This window comes from Sipha flava, unplaced genomic scaffold, assembly GCF_003268045.1.
Source record: "Sipha flava isolate LNK unplaced genomic scaffold, YSA_version1 39_pilon_pilon, whole genome shotgun sequence".
Classification (NCBI taxonomy): domain Eukaryota; kingdom Metazoa; phylum Arthropoda; class Insecta; order Hemiptera; family Aphididae; genus Sipha; species Sipha flava.
This window is the reverse complement of record NW_020273107.1, coordinates 1,204,684-1,225,237: the sequence shown is the minus strand read 5'-3', so window position 1 is coordinate 1,225,237 and position 20,554 is coordinate 1,204,684. Positions and strand designations below refer to the sequence as shown.

The 20,554-nt window shown below is 30.6% G+C and overlaps 1 protein-coding gene across 1 annotated transcript in view; it reads left to right on the top strand.

The window, feature by feature from the left end:
* Positions 1–235: 235 nt before the first annotated feature.
* The window catches only part of LOC112688551, a 176,598-nt gene continuing 156,279 nt past the window's right edge, over positions 236–20,554 (top strand). Inside the window, exons 1-2 of the mRNA XM_025561807.1 lie at positions 236–2,636; positions 18,420–18,464. Of these exons, the coding sequence (XP_025417592.1) occupies positions 612–2,636; positions 18,420–18,464 (2,070 nt within the window). The 5' untranslated portion in view covers positions 236–611. The remainder of the gene's footprint in view (positions 2,637–18,419; positions 18,465–20,554) is intronic.

Here is a 20,554-nt window from a genome sequence, read left to right as displayed (position 1 = left end):
GGCGACGGCGTAGGGTGGCCGGTTTTCGCGCACTGTTATTGTTGTACTACTCGGCTAAGCGCTGACGCGCGCGCGCACGCGCGCACGAGCCAGCGCGCGAAGGGACTCGCCGGTCCCGCCGGCGCGGCACGTCCTTTGCAACGGTCATGCGCACGAGTGGCCGTTCGATCCGCCGCCGGTACCGATGATGACGACGACGCCGCCGCCGCACGACGGCCGTCCGCGCTTTCCGCGTTGGCGGCCGGTCCCCAGTACGCGACGACACACGCACGCGGGCGGCTCTCTCGTGTGACGGGGCGCGAACATCTACAGCACACACGTACGCGCATACGTTACGATACGCGCACGCACGCACCGGGTGACAGCGAGCACCGCTGATCGCGACCAGTGAATCGAAATCGGCCGCACGTTTGTCGGTGTCGTTCGTCGCACGCGTACACCTATCGCCGGCACCGGTCGCAAACCGTTCTCCAGCTCCGTTCCTCTCTCGCGACCCGACCGGTGTCCGCACATCGTCCGCGACCGACGTACGCCGCCGTACCGCTCTTCGCGTTCCATGTAAACGGCCGCGGGGGTACTCGCGCGCGACCCGGCCGGCGGGAAACACCGAGATGCGGCCGGCCGCTGCTTTCGGTAAACCGTTTACTTACCTGGCGGCGGCGCCGCCGCCAACGCCACCTCCACCGTCGTCATCAGCCGGTGCTGCTGACCATCGCCAGTCGCAGCCGCCGCTGCAAACGCCGGTGTCCGCGTCCGTCTTGCACACGTTTAAGGGTACCACTGCGGTCGCCGTCAACACCACCACCACCATCGGCGGTGGTGGCGGCGGTGGCAGCAGTGGTGCTCCGACACCACCGGTCAGGACGTCCACCGCCGCCGCCAAACAGAAACCGCCACCGGTGCCGCCCAGAGGCGAACAGACTCGGTTGACGACGGTGCCGGCCAAGAAACCTGCGGAACCGGTGGTGCAGTCGGCCAAGAAACCGCCCGAGCCTGTTGTGGTACCGTCCGCCAAGATATTGGAACCGGCCGCGGACACCCCGTTACCGCCTCCACCGCCCCCGCTTTCGCCACCACGGACGATCGTTTCGTTGGAAAACTGTTCTTCGCCGGATCGTCCGCCATCGCCGCGGACGGCAACGGCCGAACCGGACGAAGACCTGTCCGCTTCGGCGTTAATCAGCAAGTTCGAAAACGGATGCGCCGTCAAACCCGCGGTGACCGCCACCGCGGCATGCGATCACAGGCCTCCCGTGGAAGTAGACTCGGGCACATCCACGTTGGCCGAGATCACGGACGACGACGAGAACGGCGTTGGTGGTGGTGATGACGACGACGACGACGACGACGACGATGACGGTGCCGCGGACATATGGGTGCGGACCATCGAGTCCCCTGTGAAGAACATGCACCCTCAAAAGGTCCGACACCATTCGGACAGCGCGATAAAGGCGGCCTCGGCCGTTTCGTCGTCACCGTTGGCCGAGAAACGTGGCAGCCTGCCGGCGGACGCGATGGCGGCCGCCGAGAAGAAGAGTTCGCCGCCGTTATCCGTCAAAGATTCCACCTACAGGTCATCGTTCCGGTCGTCGGCCGGAAACCGGTGTTCTTCGCCCGGCCTCGTCAACAACCAGCAAAACAAGTCGTCGTCCGACACCGGTGCCGGCCGGAAGATCACCGCCGCCGAGGCGCTCGGCGTGGTGGCCAAACCGTGCCCGCGAATCCTGCCGTCGTCCGCGTCCTTGGACGCGGCGTGCCGGCGCCAATCGCTTGGGAATCTCGCCGAGTCCAGGTTCGGCGCGATGCTCTCGTCGTCGGTGCGTTCGTCGTGGGCACCACCGTCCGGCGTCCAGACGGACGTGGAGTCCACGCAGAGCGAGCCGTCGTTCGATTACAGACGGAAGAAGTTCACGAAACGGTGTTCGAGCGCGGACGGCCGGAATCCCGTGCACCATCACCACCATCACCATCACTATCACACGCTGTCCAGCACGCGGGTGACGGCGGCCCGGGATCCGGACTTCGGTGCCAAACGTGCGTTTATCCAGGAAAAGCTGCAGGCTGCCAGCACCAAACTGCAAAACGCCGGTATTGTGCCGTGCGGGCTACCGCCCACGCCGCCGCCGCCGCTTGCGTACCAGCAGCAGAACGGCGGCGGCGCCGACTGTGGCAGACCGCCGCGGTCGTCGTCGTGCAACTGCGGCCAGCACCAGGCCACGTCCAGGCCCATGTTCGTCAACAAACGGACCGTTTCGGCCGAAGATTTGCTGCCACCGCCGGCCACCGTCACGGTGGCCGAGCCCGACCGGTTCACCGCCGCCGGCAGGCCGGTGTCCACGTCGTCGTCCTCGTCGTCCGGTGGCCGCGGTTCGTTCGGCCGATCGCAACGCGTCACGTTCGCCCTCGATCAACACCAACAGCTGTTCGGCTCGTCCCAGCCGCCGGGCGCCACCGCCGAACCGACTGCACCGTCGGCCATCAAAAAGCCGTTCAAGAGCAATTTAAAAGTCAAAGAAGCCGTCCCCGAACTGAACGTCCTCGGCACCAGTGCCATCAACACCCGGTTGCCGCCGCAACACCCGCACCCGTACGGGCTGCCGTACAAGCTGCCAGTGGTCAACACTGACGTATTGCAGGTTGTACATAATGTTATTTTCGTACGATGATCTATAGTTATTAGTTATTAGTTAGTGGGGTGAGAAATTGTAGAATACTTCTCTCGGCGCACGGAAAATTAACTTCAACACGTGACAATAATGTATCGTGTGCAACGAACGCCAATAGTTAAAAAAAAAAAAAAAACACGTTAAGATACTGCAGCCAAAATATTATGTGCGTAAATATGTTAGCGAACGCTTTTAAAGTATTTGAACTGTACGCTAGGAGTGCATAAATCAATTGCTGCAGCAGAGGGTCTCAACGTTTACCCTTTCGCACGGGATCCGAAACGCTTTAAAGTTATGGCATTTCGCGCGCAGATATTATATATATTGTGCATTAGAGGATTATTTTACTATCAGGTTCGCGTATCTTAGACCGATAGATCGTTTACATTTTGTGTCTATTCCCGAAATCATCTAAAACACGAATCGCTGAACGAATTATGAATTCGAGACTAGATGGGCGTTTTGTTGTTTTTTATTTGATGGTGGTGGTACAAATACTCCGTAGGTTCTAATATTAGATTTAACGTGGTTATTTTTCTATGTTTTACGTGTGCCCCATGACGCCTGTACGTAGTAGTATTGTCACGCACTCGCGCAGAGATAAACGAAACACGATCGATGCGTATACGCGTAGTGTATATATTTATACGTGTAAACACTCGACTTTTGAAACGTTATAAAGTTGTTAAGACTTTTTTAAAGCGTATTATCGCAGTCTGCTCTGCACAGACCCGTTAAAAAGTATTCAACGCGACAGCACGCGTCGCAATCGTATTTATCGGTGTGTACTTCGAGCGGGAACCGCTTTCATGAGCTGTAAAGAACGAATTATTATGGATAAATAGGTAGTCATAAAACATATGTAAATATAAATATGAAAAGGAGAAATTGATCTTATGTATATATATACCTACCTCTCTATGATGAAAATATGCTTTTCATCGTGTATTTTAAGTACAGCCGTAAAAAAAAAGTTTCTTGCGTACCGTTGAAAAGATTTTTTTTTTTTTATTTTTTTTACTTAAACAAAATTTATGTAAACCACTCGGATTCGTAAGTTTGAAACACGCTCCGTCTTTTACCGACCAAATATTTGATATATCTAAATTCTCAATAATATGAGTATATCGAAAACCAAATTTACCCGTTTCATACGCAGTATAATTAATTAATTTATAAAATTTAATGTAATTACGTCGTTATGTGTAAATGCATGTAAATTGTACATTACGACGTAGTAATAACTATACTATATAATGATGTCCACGTGAATAATTATATTACAAAATTGTTATAACAAACAGTAAAAGATTATCTTCATATACTTATGCAGAAAACAATATAAATGGAGATATGAATGTGTCTCTACCTCCGTACAAACGTACACAACGGACAATATTTCATAATTAGTAGTAATGATATTCTTAATGAAAAAAGAACGAACACGTTTCAGACTAACTTTTAGACGTTTTAGGTATTGTCAGACATTAAATTTGATAAAATCATGAATGATAGGCTTAGGTACATACGCTTATTATTGATAAGTCTTCTTTAATATTTTTTCAACCCTTAGACATGCGAAATAGTTTGATATCTAACATTTGTTATTTTTCTCAAACGGAACATAGTATTAATTATTATCTTAGTCTTTATTATATTTTCACCAATACTAAATCCTTGTACCTATATATGAGTAGTAAAATAATTAAATTATTCAAAATAATATAATATAATGTAATATGTTAATTTAATACATTTGTAATTACTTTGGTTTATCTATGCGTAACTCGTTTCAAACTTCATAGTAAAAATTACTGATATTGCAAAAAAATATCAAAAATTGAATTTGAATGAGTGAACCATTTTTAATTATATGATCATTTCTTTAGGATATTAATGTCAAATCAAGCTTAACAATTTACAGACAAGCGATGTATAATTTTTAATGTATGATTGAAGAAAAATCTGGACAATAGGATGTGTGTTAATTTTTTTTCGATTGTATTCATAAAATAAGTTTTAAAAATGATAATGACTGAATTTTTATATATTATATAGAAGATAGTAATAACGGTTATCTACGACGTTCAACTATTTAAAACTAATTATATTTGATATTCTATTTAATTTTAACATTACATATTCCACCAATCACGAGTAGGTACTCCATGTTCTTTATAAATGAGTATGGCTTATGTTTTTTATTTGTTGGTTTACAAAAAACAAATAGTGAGTATTTCACAAGAATTATGGAGCAAACATTTTTTTAAACAAACGACCCCATTTTTCATCCCTAACAAAATGTCGAGTCCTATTGAATAATACCCATGGTATTTTTAACTGTAAATACAAGCATTCATTACATTGTGTTGTTTGGTTTACGAGTGCTCCGATCTTTTATTTATATAATATACATGCTTACCAAATACCAATACGTACCTATATTATATAAATATATACAATAATGTATAGGTGTGTTATTTTCCACGTTGTTAATATTTTTCGATCGACTTTTCATATTATTGTCTGTTCTTAAAAAGTAAAAACTAAATATTAAAAAATTATGTTATTTAATGAAAAGGGGCTGCAAATGTAATACATTGCAAAGTATCTATGTATGCTACGTAAGACTAAGTTACACTTTAAATTTTTTTTATTCAAGCATATTTATTTATACTAAATATGTATTTTATGGGTGTGTACATTATAATATCTAACTTAATATTAAACTTATTAAAATATTAAATTTCATACTAGATTACTGTTAGTTAAGTGTTTATGATTCACCAACTTATATTAATATAATAGAATACGTTAGTAAATTATTTCTTATGTTTTCTGTCTAAAACTAATTTTTGTCAAAAACAAACAAAATACATTATCATTTATTCATACCGTGAGTGGTTGATATTTAATTATGAGTGGTTGTAACGTAATAACGTAATGAAATATGTGATGCTTCATTATTTTTATAATTAACAAAAAGTTTTTACAAGTATTTTTAAATTTAATTAGAACATAAAAAATACCTGTAATTTTTTATTAGACAGCTTACGTAATCATTTAATATATTTTAACAATAGGATATTTATCTATTTTACTAATATTTAAAATATAACAAGATTACGTAGTATATTCCCTAAATTATAAGATAGTTATTTTAATGAGAGGAAAGTAATATTTTATAAATTATAAACTTTAAAAAACTTTAATTTGATTACATGGTTTTGTTTAATTGTTATAATATTTAGAGAAAATATTTTCTTATAAACTTTAAAATAACACATTTTTTTTATACTTTTTTGAGTTATTATTAAAACTTAAAGAATAATAAATCTCCACAATTCAAAAAACAAAATAAATTAGTATTAGAATTTTATTTGAAGTTTAAAATAAAAACACTTGTTAAATAACTACACGAAAAAAATAATTAAGTGTGTAATATATATACGAGTAATATGTAATTTAGTATTTGCGTGTTAATTTTTAACTAAACGTCTCTAAATATCAAATACGTATATGTAACTAAGTATAAATAATCCATACTATTTTATTTATTGTAAGCAATTTGTGTTTTATTATAAAAATGTTAGAGCTTAGGTAATAAAATGCTAGACTTTCGAGTATATGTTCATTCGTTTTAAAATAGTATGTAATACATATTATGATTATACAACTATGGAATTTGAAATTTTATAAGTTTTTTTTTAACTCCACATATTTGAGTTTTTCAAAACCTTTTTTATACATGGAATTATAAAAGTTATTTATTTTTAACTTATAAATTCCTGCACTTATCTTATGTGATTATATAATTAAGAATCTCGTGTCATAGATATACGTTCATTATTTTTACAGTTATCATAATTCTGTCTGGAAAAACATTCCTTCGTGACTTGGCCTAAGTGGTTTGCAAATAAAAGAATGAAAAAATAAACTCGTAACTAGAAATAGAGAATTAAAATAATAATTCTTAAATAATAAATGTACAAGTTAAAACTAACATAGTATGTTCCTGTTATTAAGTAAAAATTTCAATATTTTTTTTATAAGTAACGATTACTTAAATGTAACCTAAATATAATATTTTAAATTTAATTGTTGCAGTCTGTATAAATGAATACTTAATAAGTTGAATATAAATAAATAAAGTCTTAGATAACGATGGGAAAGAAGGACAATCAGTGACAGGATCAATTTTTGAGTAAATTTTAATGATTCATTGAACATGATCTAGAAGAATTGTAAAATATTCAGACACAATACACGATTTTTTAAACAGTGAGGGCAGTTGTCAGGTATCGTGAGAATTGGCATTAGATTAATGGATTTGAGTGGTCCTGGACTGGAGTTTTATGAAATGAGATTTAATTAATTGTCAACATTTACAAAATCAAGGTCCTTGTAGAAAGTGTGGTATAAAACAAACCAAAGGACAGGAGTAATTTGGCGTCAGGACATTGTTCGAAAATACTTAATTGTTTTCAATTGGGTTGATTCGGTTCAACCCCAAGATCGGGTACCATATATCCAAATTAGTCTTAAAATTGACTTAAATAAATTTAAGTGTGAAGTTATAAATGTGTTATAAATGTAAAGTTAATTTTATAGTGAAAGTTTTGATTTTAAATGGGTCCTAACTGGTAAAATCTTGCATTTGATTACTTTCTTTTTAATTTTATGTTAGAATCTCAAGTTAATCAATGAAAATATATAATTTGAAGTATTCAAGCACTGTGGTTGTGTGAAGTTTGAGTTGATAATATATATTTTGTATTAATTTCATTGACTTTGATATTTCTTATTACCGGTGAATTATTTATTTTCGTATTCACTGCTGCCGGTTAATAACAGGAGGGTTTGGAATAAGAAGATAATTTACTTATTAATTAATGAGAGATCATTTTAACAATAGTTAAAATCATCTAATTTATCGAGAATGCAAGTTGAAGAATAACTAGAATATGTACTGCAGTATAATTTTAGTTCGGTTATATGAATTTCATGCTAAATTTATTTATATTACACACATAGAACAAAAGTATTAAAATAAATAAAAATCAAACACAAAAAACACATATACATACCCACATTTATATGCATATGTATGCAATGTATGATGGTGCAAGCGAGTTATTCTAAATAATAAATACATTTATAAGTGTGATTTTATGTGTTATATATAGATTTCAATTTTATGAGTTATGTATTTTATGCTTGAAATTGTGCTTAGATGGAATATAAATAAATGTGGTATTAAATAATGATATTTTTAAATGTATTTTGTTATAATATTTTATGTTATATAAAATATTATTTATAACATGTATGTAAATCAAAATCATAGTAAAAAAAACAAATAATATGTTAAAGTCAAACATTCCATATTTTTTTTTTAACAAAAGAATGATATATTTAAAACTTTAACAAATATATTTATTATATCGTATTTAAATTATTTATACAATATTATATTGCTTAAATAAATTAACTAACTATGAAAATGTTATATAGGACGAAGTCGAGTTGTAAAAGTACGAGAAATATATTTTATTGTTCATGAAATTCTGAAATTAAAATAACGCATTGAGTGAGGGGAGTCAATGACCATGTTAATATTTTTTTATATATTTATTTAAAATTGTTATTTTATTCCTTGAACTGACATTTTATTCAAAGTTACAGAAGTATTATAACTTAACTAATATATATATATATATATATATATATGTATACTAAAATATTCATTGAGTTCTTATACATCCATAGAAAATATAATAAATTCTAATATATTATTAAGTATTGCCATAGTTATGATACCAATGAAATAATTTTTTTTTATCGGATATTATTTTAATAATTTATATTATTTAAATCTGAGTAATTTATGAACTGAAGTTTCTTAAAAAAATATTTATTATTCTTAAAATTTTCTCTATAGTAGAAAGTTTTTATTTGCTTAGGGTTGAAAATTAAATATAAACTATAAATTAAAATTACAATTGATGAATGTGAAGGAGGGATGCAAGTTTCTAATGAAAATGGTAATAATATTTAATCTTGTTTATATTGTTGTTATGATTTTTATCAATTTTTTGTGAGGCAATCTTAACAAAATAAAGTCCCATATTATCCGATACTATCTAGGGGACAACAATATAAAGTAGATATATTCATGTATTACTTATATTTGTGGTCTATTATACATGGTCTCATAATTTTTTAAAGTTATTAACTATAAATACCAATTTTGCATTGATAAATTGATTATCTAATATAATTGCTAATATGTGTTTTTTAGTCATTTTTTAAATTACCTATGGAATTATTAAATTTAATACAGATCTGAGATGTTTTAAGAAGCTCGGAATATTTAAAAATTAAATTGGAGAATCTTAGACTATACGTATTTTACCCGAGACTTCGGCATCATATTATAATTTAAACTGTTCTATAACCTGATGACTAGTGTTCTATCTCTATACGCTGTATTATACATATGTAACTATGAATTACTAAGTTACTTAGAATTAAGTTTTATGGGTCTTCATTAAATATAATAGACGCCGAAATAGTTTGTCCCTTGATATATACAACACATAATATATAACCTAAATAAATACAATTTAGCCTTAGAAAATAGTAGCTTTATTTATCATATGATTTATTTTTATTGTTTTTATTTGATTTTATTAAGTGAGCGTTGGATATTTAACAGAGATGACAAAGAGAAAACTCAAACTTATGTTCCCTCCCATAATCTTTTGAACATTCAAAAGTGTGATGTATGACACTAATTACTTCCATATAGTCACATTTAATTATTTTAAAAATTGGCATTAGTAAGTTTTTAATTTTAGAAAAAAGTGACAATGATAAAAGACTTAACTCTTTAGTTTAAAATAAAACGATTTTTTTTTTTTTTATTTTATTTAAACACTATTAAACGAATTATAAGATTAAATTAAATCTAGTACTTGGACAGAATTATACTAACATCATGTATGTGAGACATATTAGGCATATTAGACAAGATTTTGTATAACAGAAGTCATATATATTGGTCAGATTTAAATTCAAATAAATTGTATACAATTTTGTGTTATATGAACCAAATTATCAGTTATTTACGTCTAATATTTTAAATCTTTAATTTATTGTTTCATAATTTATTATTGCAATACAATTTTGATAGATATCCTTCAAAATTATATATAGGTATATCGTATATGTATATATATATATATATATAATGTTTTTAATAATATATTATTTCGTTTATATAAATCCCAAGCACGTTCAATGAAACGACATTAATTTTATAGTGATATTAATTATTACTATATAGCATATAAATATTTTAGTAATTATAATTTCATTTACTTTAAATTTTAAAATTAATCTTAATGTTCAACTTTATAATATTAATGCTATATATAATACTTATGTAGATAAACTCATTGTCATATTAAACATCATTAAATGCTATTTAGCTTTTATTTATTTTTTACTCGAGCAATTAACTACGTATGTAATTTTATTTCGATTTTATTTAAAAGTTAAATAATTTATAGAAGATATATTAATTTTACATTTAAAAACTGAATTTCATACATTTTGTAAAACAATTGAATTATTTTAACGCGTTCAATAATTATAAATAATAATTCTGTTTTCTTATTTGAAAGACTTATTTTAAAATATACAATGATCGTTTAGTTAAGTATTAAATGTATACATATATGTATTTTGATAAATTTAATATTTTTAAATTTAATTACATAGTTAAATATAGTAATAAAAAACGCAATAAGAATATATTAGCTGTTTAATATTGTATATATGGTTGTATAATTGATATTTGTTTATAGACTTACTTTTATTTGGAATTTAATTCTCTCGATGAATAATTTTTCTAAATAGCTTTTGCCTCTAAATTGAATAAAATTGTATTGTGTAGGATATTATTATATATATAACATTATAGTATAATAATGTTTTTTTAAAGTTTTTTTTCATTTTTTCTCAAGAAAAATGATGACCTTTCTAAAAAACTTCTTGTCTTTAATTTTTTTTTATCTAAAAAGTAATTGATAATTTTTGGTGCAACTATACTATCCGTTATAGAAAATCCGCTCGTAGAAAAAAAAATGAAAACGTTCTAGTACCACAATATTCATCACTGCTCTGTTTAGAATATAAAATCAAATTATACCTGTACATTTACATTGGATTTGTCAATATATATAATACCAGTATTAATAACTATAAATGCTTTTATTAGTTATGATAATTTATACGTGTAGGTTCCGTGATGTTATAGATTTGAGCATGTGACTGGTTTTTTGACTTTCTTTAAATATAGTAGATCGTTATGAAATACGTGCTATATATAGAGATTCGGGTATAAAGTGAAAATGTGTATATAATATTCAATTGTTGAATGACGAGGCTGCGTTACGACTACCCCACACCCAGGTTCGACATTAGATATTGCAACCATAGGTCCGTAGGAGTGACATTTTTCCACAAACATACTATTATGAATACGTGTTGTGTTTACCTCACATATGCACCTGTATGTATGTATGTATGTATGTACGTCGTATTACAGTACTTAATAATTATTATGCGATATATTTACAATCGTTTTTTCAACCGATTAATAGCACGCGAGTGAAATAGCTTGTACTTAGGGCAAATCCACGCCTACGCGTTATTGTCATTACACTATAATGCTCATAAACCATTTATTCATCGTATAATATGGATATGATATGTGTCTTTAAAGTCATTTTTATAATGTACAGCATTCATTTTTTCATTCGATCCTTGGGATTTGAAAAAAATATTTCTTAAATTTAACAATTACGTATTGATAAAACATTATATTTTTATTATTTTTCATTCGACCAATTTTCGGAATTTAATTATATCAATTAATTTTATTGTTTTATATTTTGAAGTACAATGATTTTTATAATATAAACTAGAGATGAAAGTTTTTCATTGAAATATCTTGCTCTGTTTTTACCTTATTTAAAGTTGAAATGCTCATAAATAATAAATTGTTATTTTGTTAATCAATTATTATACCTAGCTCTAATCATTTTAATTTAAGACAAAAATCGATATAAATATAAGTCGTATTATAAAAAATTAAAAATGTTGAGGAATCACTTAAAATTAAAATAAATAACCAAATTTTTATGGCACCGCTACTGGTCCTTATTTTATAACTCAATAATTAGTTAACATTTGCTATGCATCTTTAAATCTTATATTACGAGCTAAAAATACATTAAATCCAGATCACTAATTTTACTAGAACTTTGTATTTTGCTAAGATATTTGCAACAAGTAAGATTCCTGAGTAGTACGATTAGCCATGGTATACAATTTCCATGACCCGAAAATAAAATTCAAAATATTGATAGGTTGTGACTTTTGGGCTCAATTAAATATATAAGTAACGTGTGCAGTTTACATGTATTACAGTTGTTATTTGGAATTATTTGAAGTGGAATTTATATAGGAAGTATTTCATAATAGAAGGGTTGCACTTGAATTTTTATTAAATATGTATCTAACTTCCGACTTAACATCAAATTTGTGTGTAATGATTATTATTATTATTATTTTGTAATAATAAGTACCTAAGTATGTACACTAGTGTAGGAAAACTTTCTTAAAATATTATAAAATGTGGAAACTGAAGCCCAATCCATTCAAAACTGAATTGATATTCCACCTGCTTCACAGATTGGTTAGTAAAAAAACTCAACATCAACTTTGATGGAAACCAAGTCTAATGAAGTATAGTATCTAAATATCGAGGGGTCTAAATGTTGACCAACTATTGACCTGCAGATCTCACCTAATAAGAAGAACTCTAAATTACGCAACCGAAATAAAACGAGTATCATTGTTAAACTAACTGGTACTGGATGGAGAGCAAATAATAATACTTTGAAAGCAGTAACTCTTTTATTGGTTTATTTCTCGGCTTAATACTGTTCCCCTGTTTGCCTTAATAGCTGCCATGTAACAGTGTTTTTTAATAATTCTTCACATATCAGACATGAGAAGATTTCCTCATGAGAGCGTGGGAGAAATATATCGTTAAACTTACCATACCATGAATAAATAAATACAATTACTTTGGCGAGTATATTTTTATTGAATCTTAGAGGAAGAAAAAATAAATACAAAAACTTTAAAACATATTAGTCTTAATAATCATCTAGCAAATACTTAAAATACTTAAGATATTTCAGTGAAGGGTTGATCCGATTTTTTGAGTTCGTGTCGTTACTGTTTGAAATGAAGTTTAAAATACATTTAATAATTTGGACTAACATTCATGGTTTTTTCTAGTACATTTTCCTATTTATTCGGTTTTTTATATGTTCTAGTTAAATTTAGGGATAGTTAAATTCTAATGAGTATGTTTAAATTGTAATAAAATTATTTTTATTCTCCTACCTAAATTTCTACGTACCATATACACCAGCTACTTATACAAGAAAATTACAGTATATAACGATAATGGTCAGATCTCTAGCTGCTTCAGATAACAAATGTCCGTCACTCTTCGTTATCAATTATGATGTAAGGTACATAGTCTTGCAACGAACGCAGGTTTCTGAAGCTTTTGTCATCATCAGTCAATGGCCGATTTATTATTTTCGTAGCCACTGGAATTGGCAAATAAATAGTAATAATAATAATAACAATAATATTACGTGCCGTTATTATAATAATATTACTATAGTGGTATGTCTACAGGCACATTCGTTGCGAGCACTCACTGGTTGTATATAGTACGTTAATTGTATACGCCTTTAACAATGACTTCTAGGACGCTGCGTTGAGCATGAATCGAAAACACATCGTATAATATAAATATACTTAATTGTTCGTAGCTGCTTCATGGCGTGTGTACAGTGTTTGCGCCGGAAATGTAGAAAGATAAGAAGAGTTGAGGGAAAAAATAAAGTGAAATGAAATTTTTAAAAAATATTATGATTTACTTCATCGGCGTTTTCCAAATTTTTTCAGCCACGGAGTTTTTTTTAAGTAAAATTTTTTCGTTAATCTCAAGAAATATTTAATTTTAATTTTTATTTGCCTGTGTTCTATGAAAAATATTACACATGGTATGTATTTATATAGGAGGAAACTAAATGAGACAGTGCACATTTAATATTATATTTATAAACAATACGAAGTGTGTTCAATAAATACCCAGACAAAATTTATTAAAAATTATATTTCAAACTTACTAATTATTTAAATTAATCACCTTCAAAATAATGTCCTTTAGTTTCATTACAATGTCACTTTTACTGGTCTTGCCACTTTTGAAGTAAATAAAAATTATCCATCTTATAAAAAAAACATTTAAAAACCATAATTAAGAATTTGGTAACAAAAAAACGATTTGTTAACTTTAATTTTTCCTTCTTCTCGGGAAGTCACGAGAGAAAATAATGGTTTCATAAGGAGAAATTGTTCAGAATTTAAAAATTCTTATCGCTTTAAATTATTATATTTCACTCTTCTCCGATTCATACTGGAATATAGATAGGTTATTTGGAATCCTTAACAAACTTGATCAGTTAATAAAATTAAACGCATTCAAAATCCATTTTTAAGAGTTTGAGTTTATTTTAAGAGTATTTAAGTTTCACTAAAATAAATAGCGATAGTAGCATTGAGTAACTCAGAAAAAGAAAAAATTGCACAATGTGACTTGGTTATATAAATTACTTTATTCTTTAATTATTTGTCATGAATTACTAAGGAAAATTCCTTAGTAAACGTCTCTTAAACTAATACTCGTATGTTAAAAACGTTCTATATACTTACTTATTGTCAAAATTATCGTATTCTTATTCCAATCAAAAGAATATTAATTTCAGAAAATTCTATGAATAACTTTTATTTTTTCCATGAATACTTAACCACGTTAAAATTACTGATTTAATTGTTATGGTTTCTTTAAATACTTTAGAATTATATAATTATTATAATTATATGCACATGTTACATATTTGATGAAAAAATAATCCGAATTGTCTTTAAACTTGTTTTGTAACCATAACTGTATTTTACTGTATTGTATGCACATTGGACATTAATTACCAATAAATAGAAAATAAAAATAAAAATTCTAAATATATTTTATTCCATGCACGTTTATGGTTTATCTAAATAAAATCCTAAATCCGTTTTTTTGTGAGTTTTCAACTTTGATCTGTGACATTTGTAATTGTTATATATGCTCCAGTGTTTGACTTTTAATAATTTGATTTTAAATTGCAAGAACAATTCTTTGAAGTTTTTTTATGTTGTATAAAAGTTTACCATATTTTTAAACTAGGAAAAATTTGAATAAATAATATATGCACAGTTTGAATAGTTGGGAATTTTTTTTACTTACTGAAAATATTTGGAGATAAAATGTTTTAAAATTTGAGATCAGAGAAGCCTTTTAAATATATTTTAATACGTTTCAGCATATTGCTTATAATTATTATTTATTTATATTTATTATACATAGAAAAATTGTTAAACTCATTTAAATACGTCACCAATTATAACTACGTGCATATACGAATTTACATTAGTATTTAACGTTACACTTCAGATAGTTTATTTTATTTTAAATCATTTAACGTTGATCGAATCGTACGAGTATATAATTTATATTAATAAAACAGATATTGTGCGTATCGAGTGTAGGTGTTAATGAAAATTGCATGAAATAGGTTTGGCAAACGACCAATGAGCTATACATCACGTTACATACTATAGACTATTGCAGTGGTCTGATAAAGATAACCACTGTAAATATATATTCGCAATTATTTTATTTTGTACAAAATGCGTTCCGGAAACGGGGTACAAATGAAAAGCGGAAACAGCTTAATCGTGTTGCGAATATACACACCCCTTTTTGGGTGAACAGTTTTATTCGGATTTGTAGAATAAAAATAAACTAAGTACCAAATAAATTACGTGATTACAAGGGTGTGTGTATTTATGTATATGTGTATATGCGTGTGCTTGTATTTATATGCATTTGACTGTTTGTAGAATGTAGATGTAATTAATTTTGAATGCAAAATACAAACCTTCTGTCTGTGACTTATGCTAGTGTGACGTGTGAAATGGTGATATATTCGTCTGCTTTGATCAAGCAAACTGACGGAAAATGCAGTTTGAAGGAATCATGACTAAACTATATTGTTGTTAGTTGTGAAAGTTTGGTGGAAAGACACATCAAGGAATTTGATCAGCTTAACATTTATACAGTATACTAAAGAATATTTAATAATTAAATGTTCTTTAACTCTTTACCGATTAGTTATTTTTAATATAAAAATTGACTATTAATACTAAAGCTAGTTTTATTACCAGAAATGTTTTTAAGTAGGAATTGATTTTTTTTTATACTATATCTATATATTTGTTAACGAATATTAAATATATATTACTGGTCATGTTTTAATAGATTAATTATTTTATTGAATATAAATGAATAAATGCATTGTACTTAGTATATGTGTATATAATGTTGCCGTATAGTTATTATTACAAAAATTAATCCTGCAAAAAGAATAGAAAAATGTATTAAATGATGAATTTATTTAACTAATTTAATATACAATTAGTAAATATTTTATTCAAATGATGGCCCTCTCATATGCATGATGTAAAATCTGTTTTTGGTGCACATAAAAATACAGCAGCTGTACGGTAGCGTATTGGTATTATCTGTAATGATTGTCGAAACGAATATGTATAATATATTATTAATAATTGCATTAAAAGGAGTAGACAATAATTCAAAACTGGAAATGCATATATATCGACTAACTGAATTTAAAGGAATTACGCGTGAAACATAAAATAAAACAAGAACTTAATCATGCATTGATAAATAGAGATGAGGATAGAAAATACTAGTAACATTGTCCAGCAGTGAATTATTACATGAAAATGTCGACGTAACGAGAAACTGATGGAGATTATTTGGTTTTATTTTCGAGTTTGGATTGATTTAATACAAACAATTCTACAGGGAAGATACGATAATATTTAAAGGCTTAAAATAAGCTGATATATGACAAGATTGAAAATCTTAAACTATTAAAATATTATTATGTTTTAAATGAAAATAAACTATGGATTTGTAATTTATCATATTGTTTAGCGGATTTATGAAGAGGTAGGATGTAATTTATCCATAAATAAAATATTGAGTAATGAGAAGTATAAACTTGCAAAATCGTGAATTAGATTGAGGAACTATCAGAAAGATTAGAAGAGAGTTTTCTTCATATTTATATAGAATATTTATTAAGTTTTTAATATCGTTTTATTTAATGAAAATGTATACTTGAAAAAATATAAATAAGAATAATCCGCTCTCTGAAAAATGCTAAGCATGAAAATGGGTTTCTGAAGATTTTATATCAGCACTTATAGTGTCATATTTCCTTCCGGTAGTATTTTTTGTTAAATTAGTTTTCAGAAACTTTTTCTTACTATTATATGTCAGTTTTTTTTTTAATATTTTAATTTTAACGTGTCGTATAAAAATAATTGTTTTGAATTTCTAATAAATTAAGTGTTTTTAAATATTTTATTATTTTAAAGTAGATATAAGAATAATGAATATAGAATAGTATTGAACTTATATGTATTATATCGTATTGAAATAAAGATAAAAATATTGGTATATGTTCTGAGATGGTTTTAAAGCAAAACAATCATTAAAGAAGAGCACATTACGCACAATATTTACAAATAATAATCTACTTATAAATTACTATTTTACATATTTTATAATATCATAGTAAATCACAGTATATAATACATCAAAGTATATAATTGAAGTGCCATATTCTATTCTCGGCCAAGTGATTATATTGATTACATAATTATACTTATCTATTATTAATATTTTACTTTGAATACTATGATTTAAATATATAATAAAGCAAGGTACTGTTTTAGTTATTGTTTATAAATTTAGAGAATGTTTCTACTTAATTGTAACCTAGTATACCAGGTGCATTAAATATAGATTTTGCCTATAAAATATTATAAAAATGTTGTTGTTTGGATAACATGAAGATTTTTTGATAACTAATTATGAAGTTTTGTGTTCATAGATACAATAAGTGACGGATTTATAGAAAGGATTACGCAGCGATTCTCCATTAGGCTTTTAAATTTCTCAAATTACGGTTCAGTCTTTATTGTACTATATATATATATATATATATATATATATATATATATATATCACATAAGTATTCCTATTCCCTACTTCCCCCCTTAAATGAGCTTCAGATTCGCTTCTGGACTCAATATTTACTTAATATATACAGCAATGAAAAGTTTTATATTCTAAACTATAACGATATTACAAAGTGTATTCTATGTACTTCAAAATAGGTAACAAAATATTTCAATAAATTAAAATTGGGAGTTGGTTAAAAGTGTTTAATTTCTGATAAGTTTTATACAAATATAATGGTTAATTATTAATTTAACAAACTATTATGTATAATTATGAGGGGTACAATTTTTTAATGGTAATTTTAGATTGCTGAATTCACGAACATTGCAAATGTCTACGTCACGTAGGATTTAGTTGTAGATGATTAATTAAATTCTTTAAGATTAAAAATACATTTCGAAGACTTAATTAAAATAATACGTAATTCGTGATTTCAGAGCAAAGGAAATCCGGCCGTAATGAAAACGTTGCACAAGCCAAAGGTAAGCCATGATTATTATGTTAAATCATAAAAATTCATGAACCAAAAGATGCGAGTAGTAATTAATATTTTATACGTGTTATTACAAACTATTTTTTTTCATATTTTTTTAAAATCATTAATAAACATTCAACTCTAGTTATTATATTAACAATACAATGATAATCTGCAGATAATCAGTATTAATCGAAAATTGTATTACTTTTGTACTTCTATTTTTACTATTAAGCATGCATTGACTGTACGCATGCAATTATGTGAGGTTTTCCAATTTTTAAATTTTTTTATTTGATGTGTAATAATATAAATAATAAAGCATATTTGAGTAGTACTCTTGAAACGTTTGTCGATTATTTTTTTCGCGGTGCCTACGTCTGCAATATTATATAATGTTTGATGGCTCGATGATAACGTCAAGAGCGCACACAGGTGGCAGACTATCCAGTAAATCAACAGGAAGTATTTATTACAGTATAAAATGTACAATATTTTTATAATGTTGCGACCACATGCCGCCGAACGTTTGATGATATCGTATTGACCTCAAGTATGATAATAGTTTGAATGAATGGGTACGTGCGTGTGTGTTCGTATTGGTGCAGGGTGCTAGTATGCGCGCGTGTGGATATATATTTAGTAAGTTATTCACGGCTATAAATTGTGTATCAAATACGAATTATCGCATCTGCAGAGTGAACGAATTGAATGGAATTTGTTAGCTCGGGACAAAAGTTTTACCGTATCGTAAATAATAATCGAATGCATGGATTTCTGATGGAGACGTTATACTGCGAGGAAAGGGTGTGGAAAAAAGCTCGAGACAAAAGACAAAGTAGTTTCTACGCTTACTGAGGGAAGTCAAAAATCCATACTTATCAAATGCATTAGTGTAAAACAATATGAAATTGTAGATTTTTAAAAGTTGATTGTTTATTTCAAACTTAAATATTTAATGACGATCTACTGTGTTGAAATAAATTGAAAATGTTTATTTTTTTACGAAATTGGAAACATGGTTTGCGGTTCTACTAAAACTAAAACATTAGTAAAACATAAATGTATTTCATCCGTAAGCAACAACCTATTATGAACTTAATTCTGTCATCAAACAGTTTTAGTAATTAGTTTTTAGTGCCAAATGCGATGTTACTAACTTAACTTATATATATAGCCAGTGTTTCCCTACCATATTGCTAAGGCTGCCAGTAAATGTCCTTTGGGATAGATGACCCTCAAAAAAAAAAAAAAAAAAAACTAGTACACTTTAATAACATAACCATATACTTTAACATCATACTGTGAAACTGAATTCTTATATATATATATAAAATTATATTTTGATAACTAAGATATTTTTCTTGTCATTAGTTTACGAACAGCGACCCGATGTTGGGAACCGCTGCTCTAAGCTATATATCGATGGTTGACGAAAGCAATAACCGTAATTGAAAATACGATATTCGATTTATATCTGATTGATAACAGGATGCTGTGTGGTCATAATTCTGCATTAAAATTTTTATAACGTGAATAAATTGTAAGTTGATTATATCATAATATTGAGGTGATTATAGTTTAGATAACAATTATTATAATCACCTGGAAATCTAATAAAAAAATTATAACAAAAATTGACAAAAGGTATTTATGCAAAATAATTCATTGAATATATTTCAAGGTATTGTAAAATTTAACGTGGTGTGAAGTTTATTTTGCTTACACCGATATGTTGATTCTGCTACATTGTAAATAATTAATTGTTAGAGTTATAATTTATTTGATTTTTTTTTTATATTAATGAATAAAATTACCTTGATAAATCGTAAAAAAGCTGAAGTATTCATGAATAAAAGTTTTCTCGTAAGTATGAAATATTACAACTAATTACTATTCGTAAGTATATACTCGTACATATATGTATTTAACAATTTTTGAAGGAACGAAAATATGTAGAGTAGAAATAAAATAATTAGAATAATTTCTGTGTACCTTTTGGTTTATTTATCGTAGTTAGTATAATATAACAATGATACAAATTATGTGTTTTATATATATATATATATATATATATATATATATATATATATATAT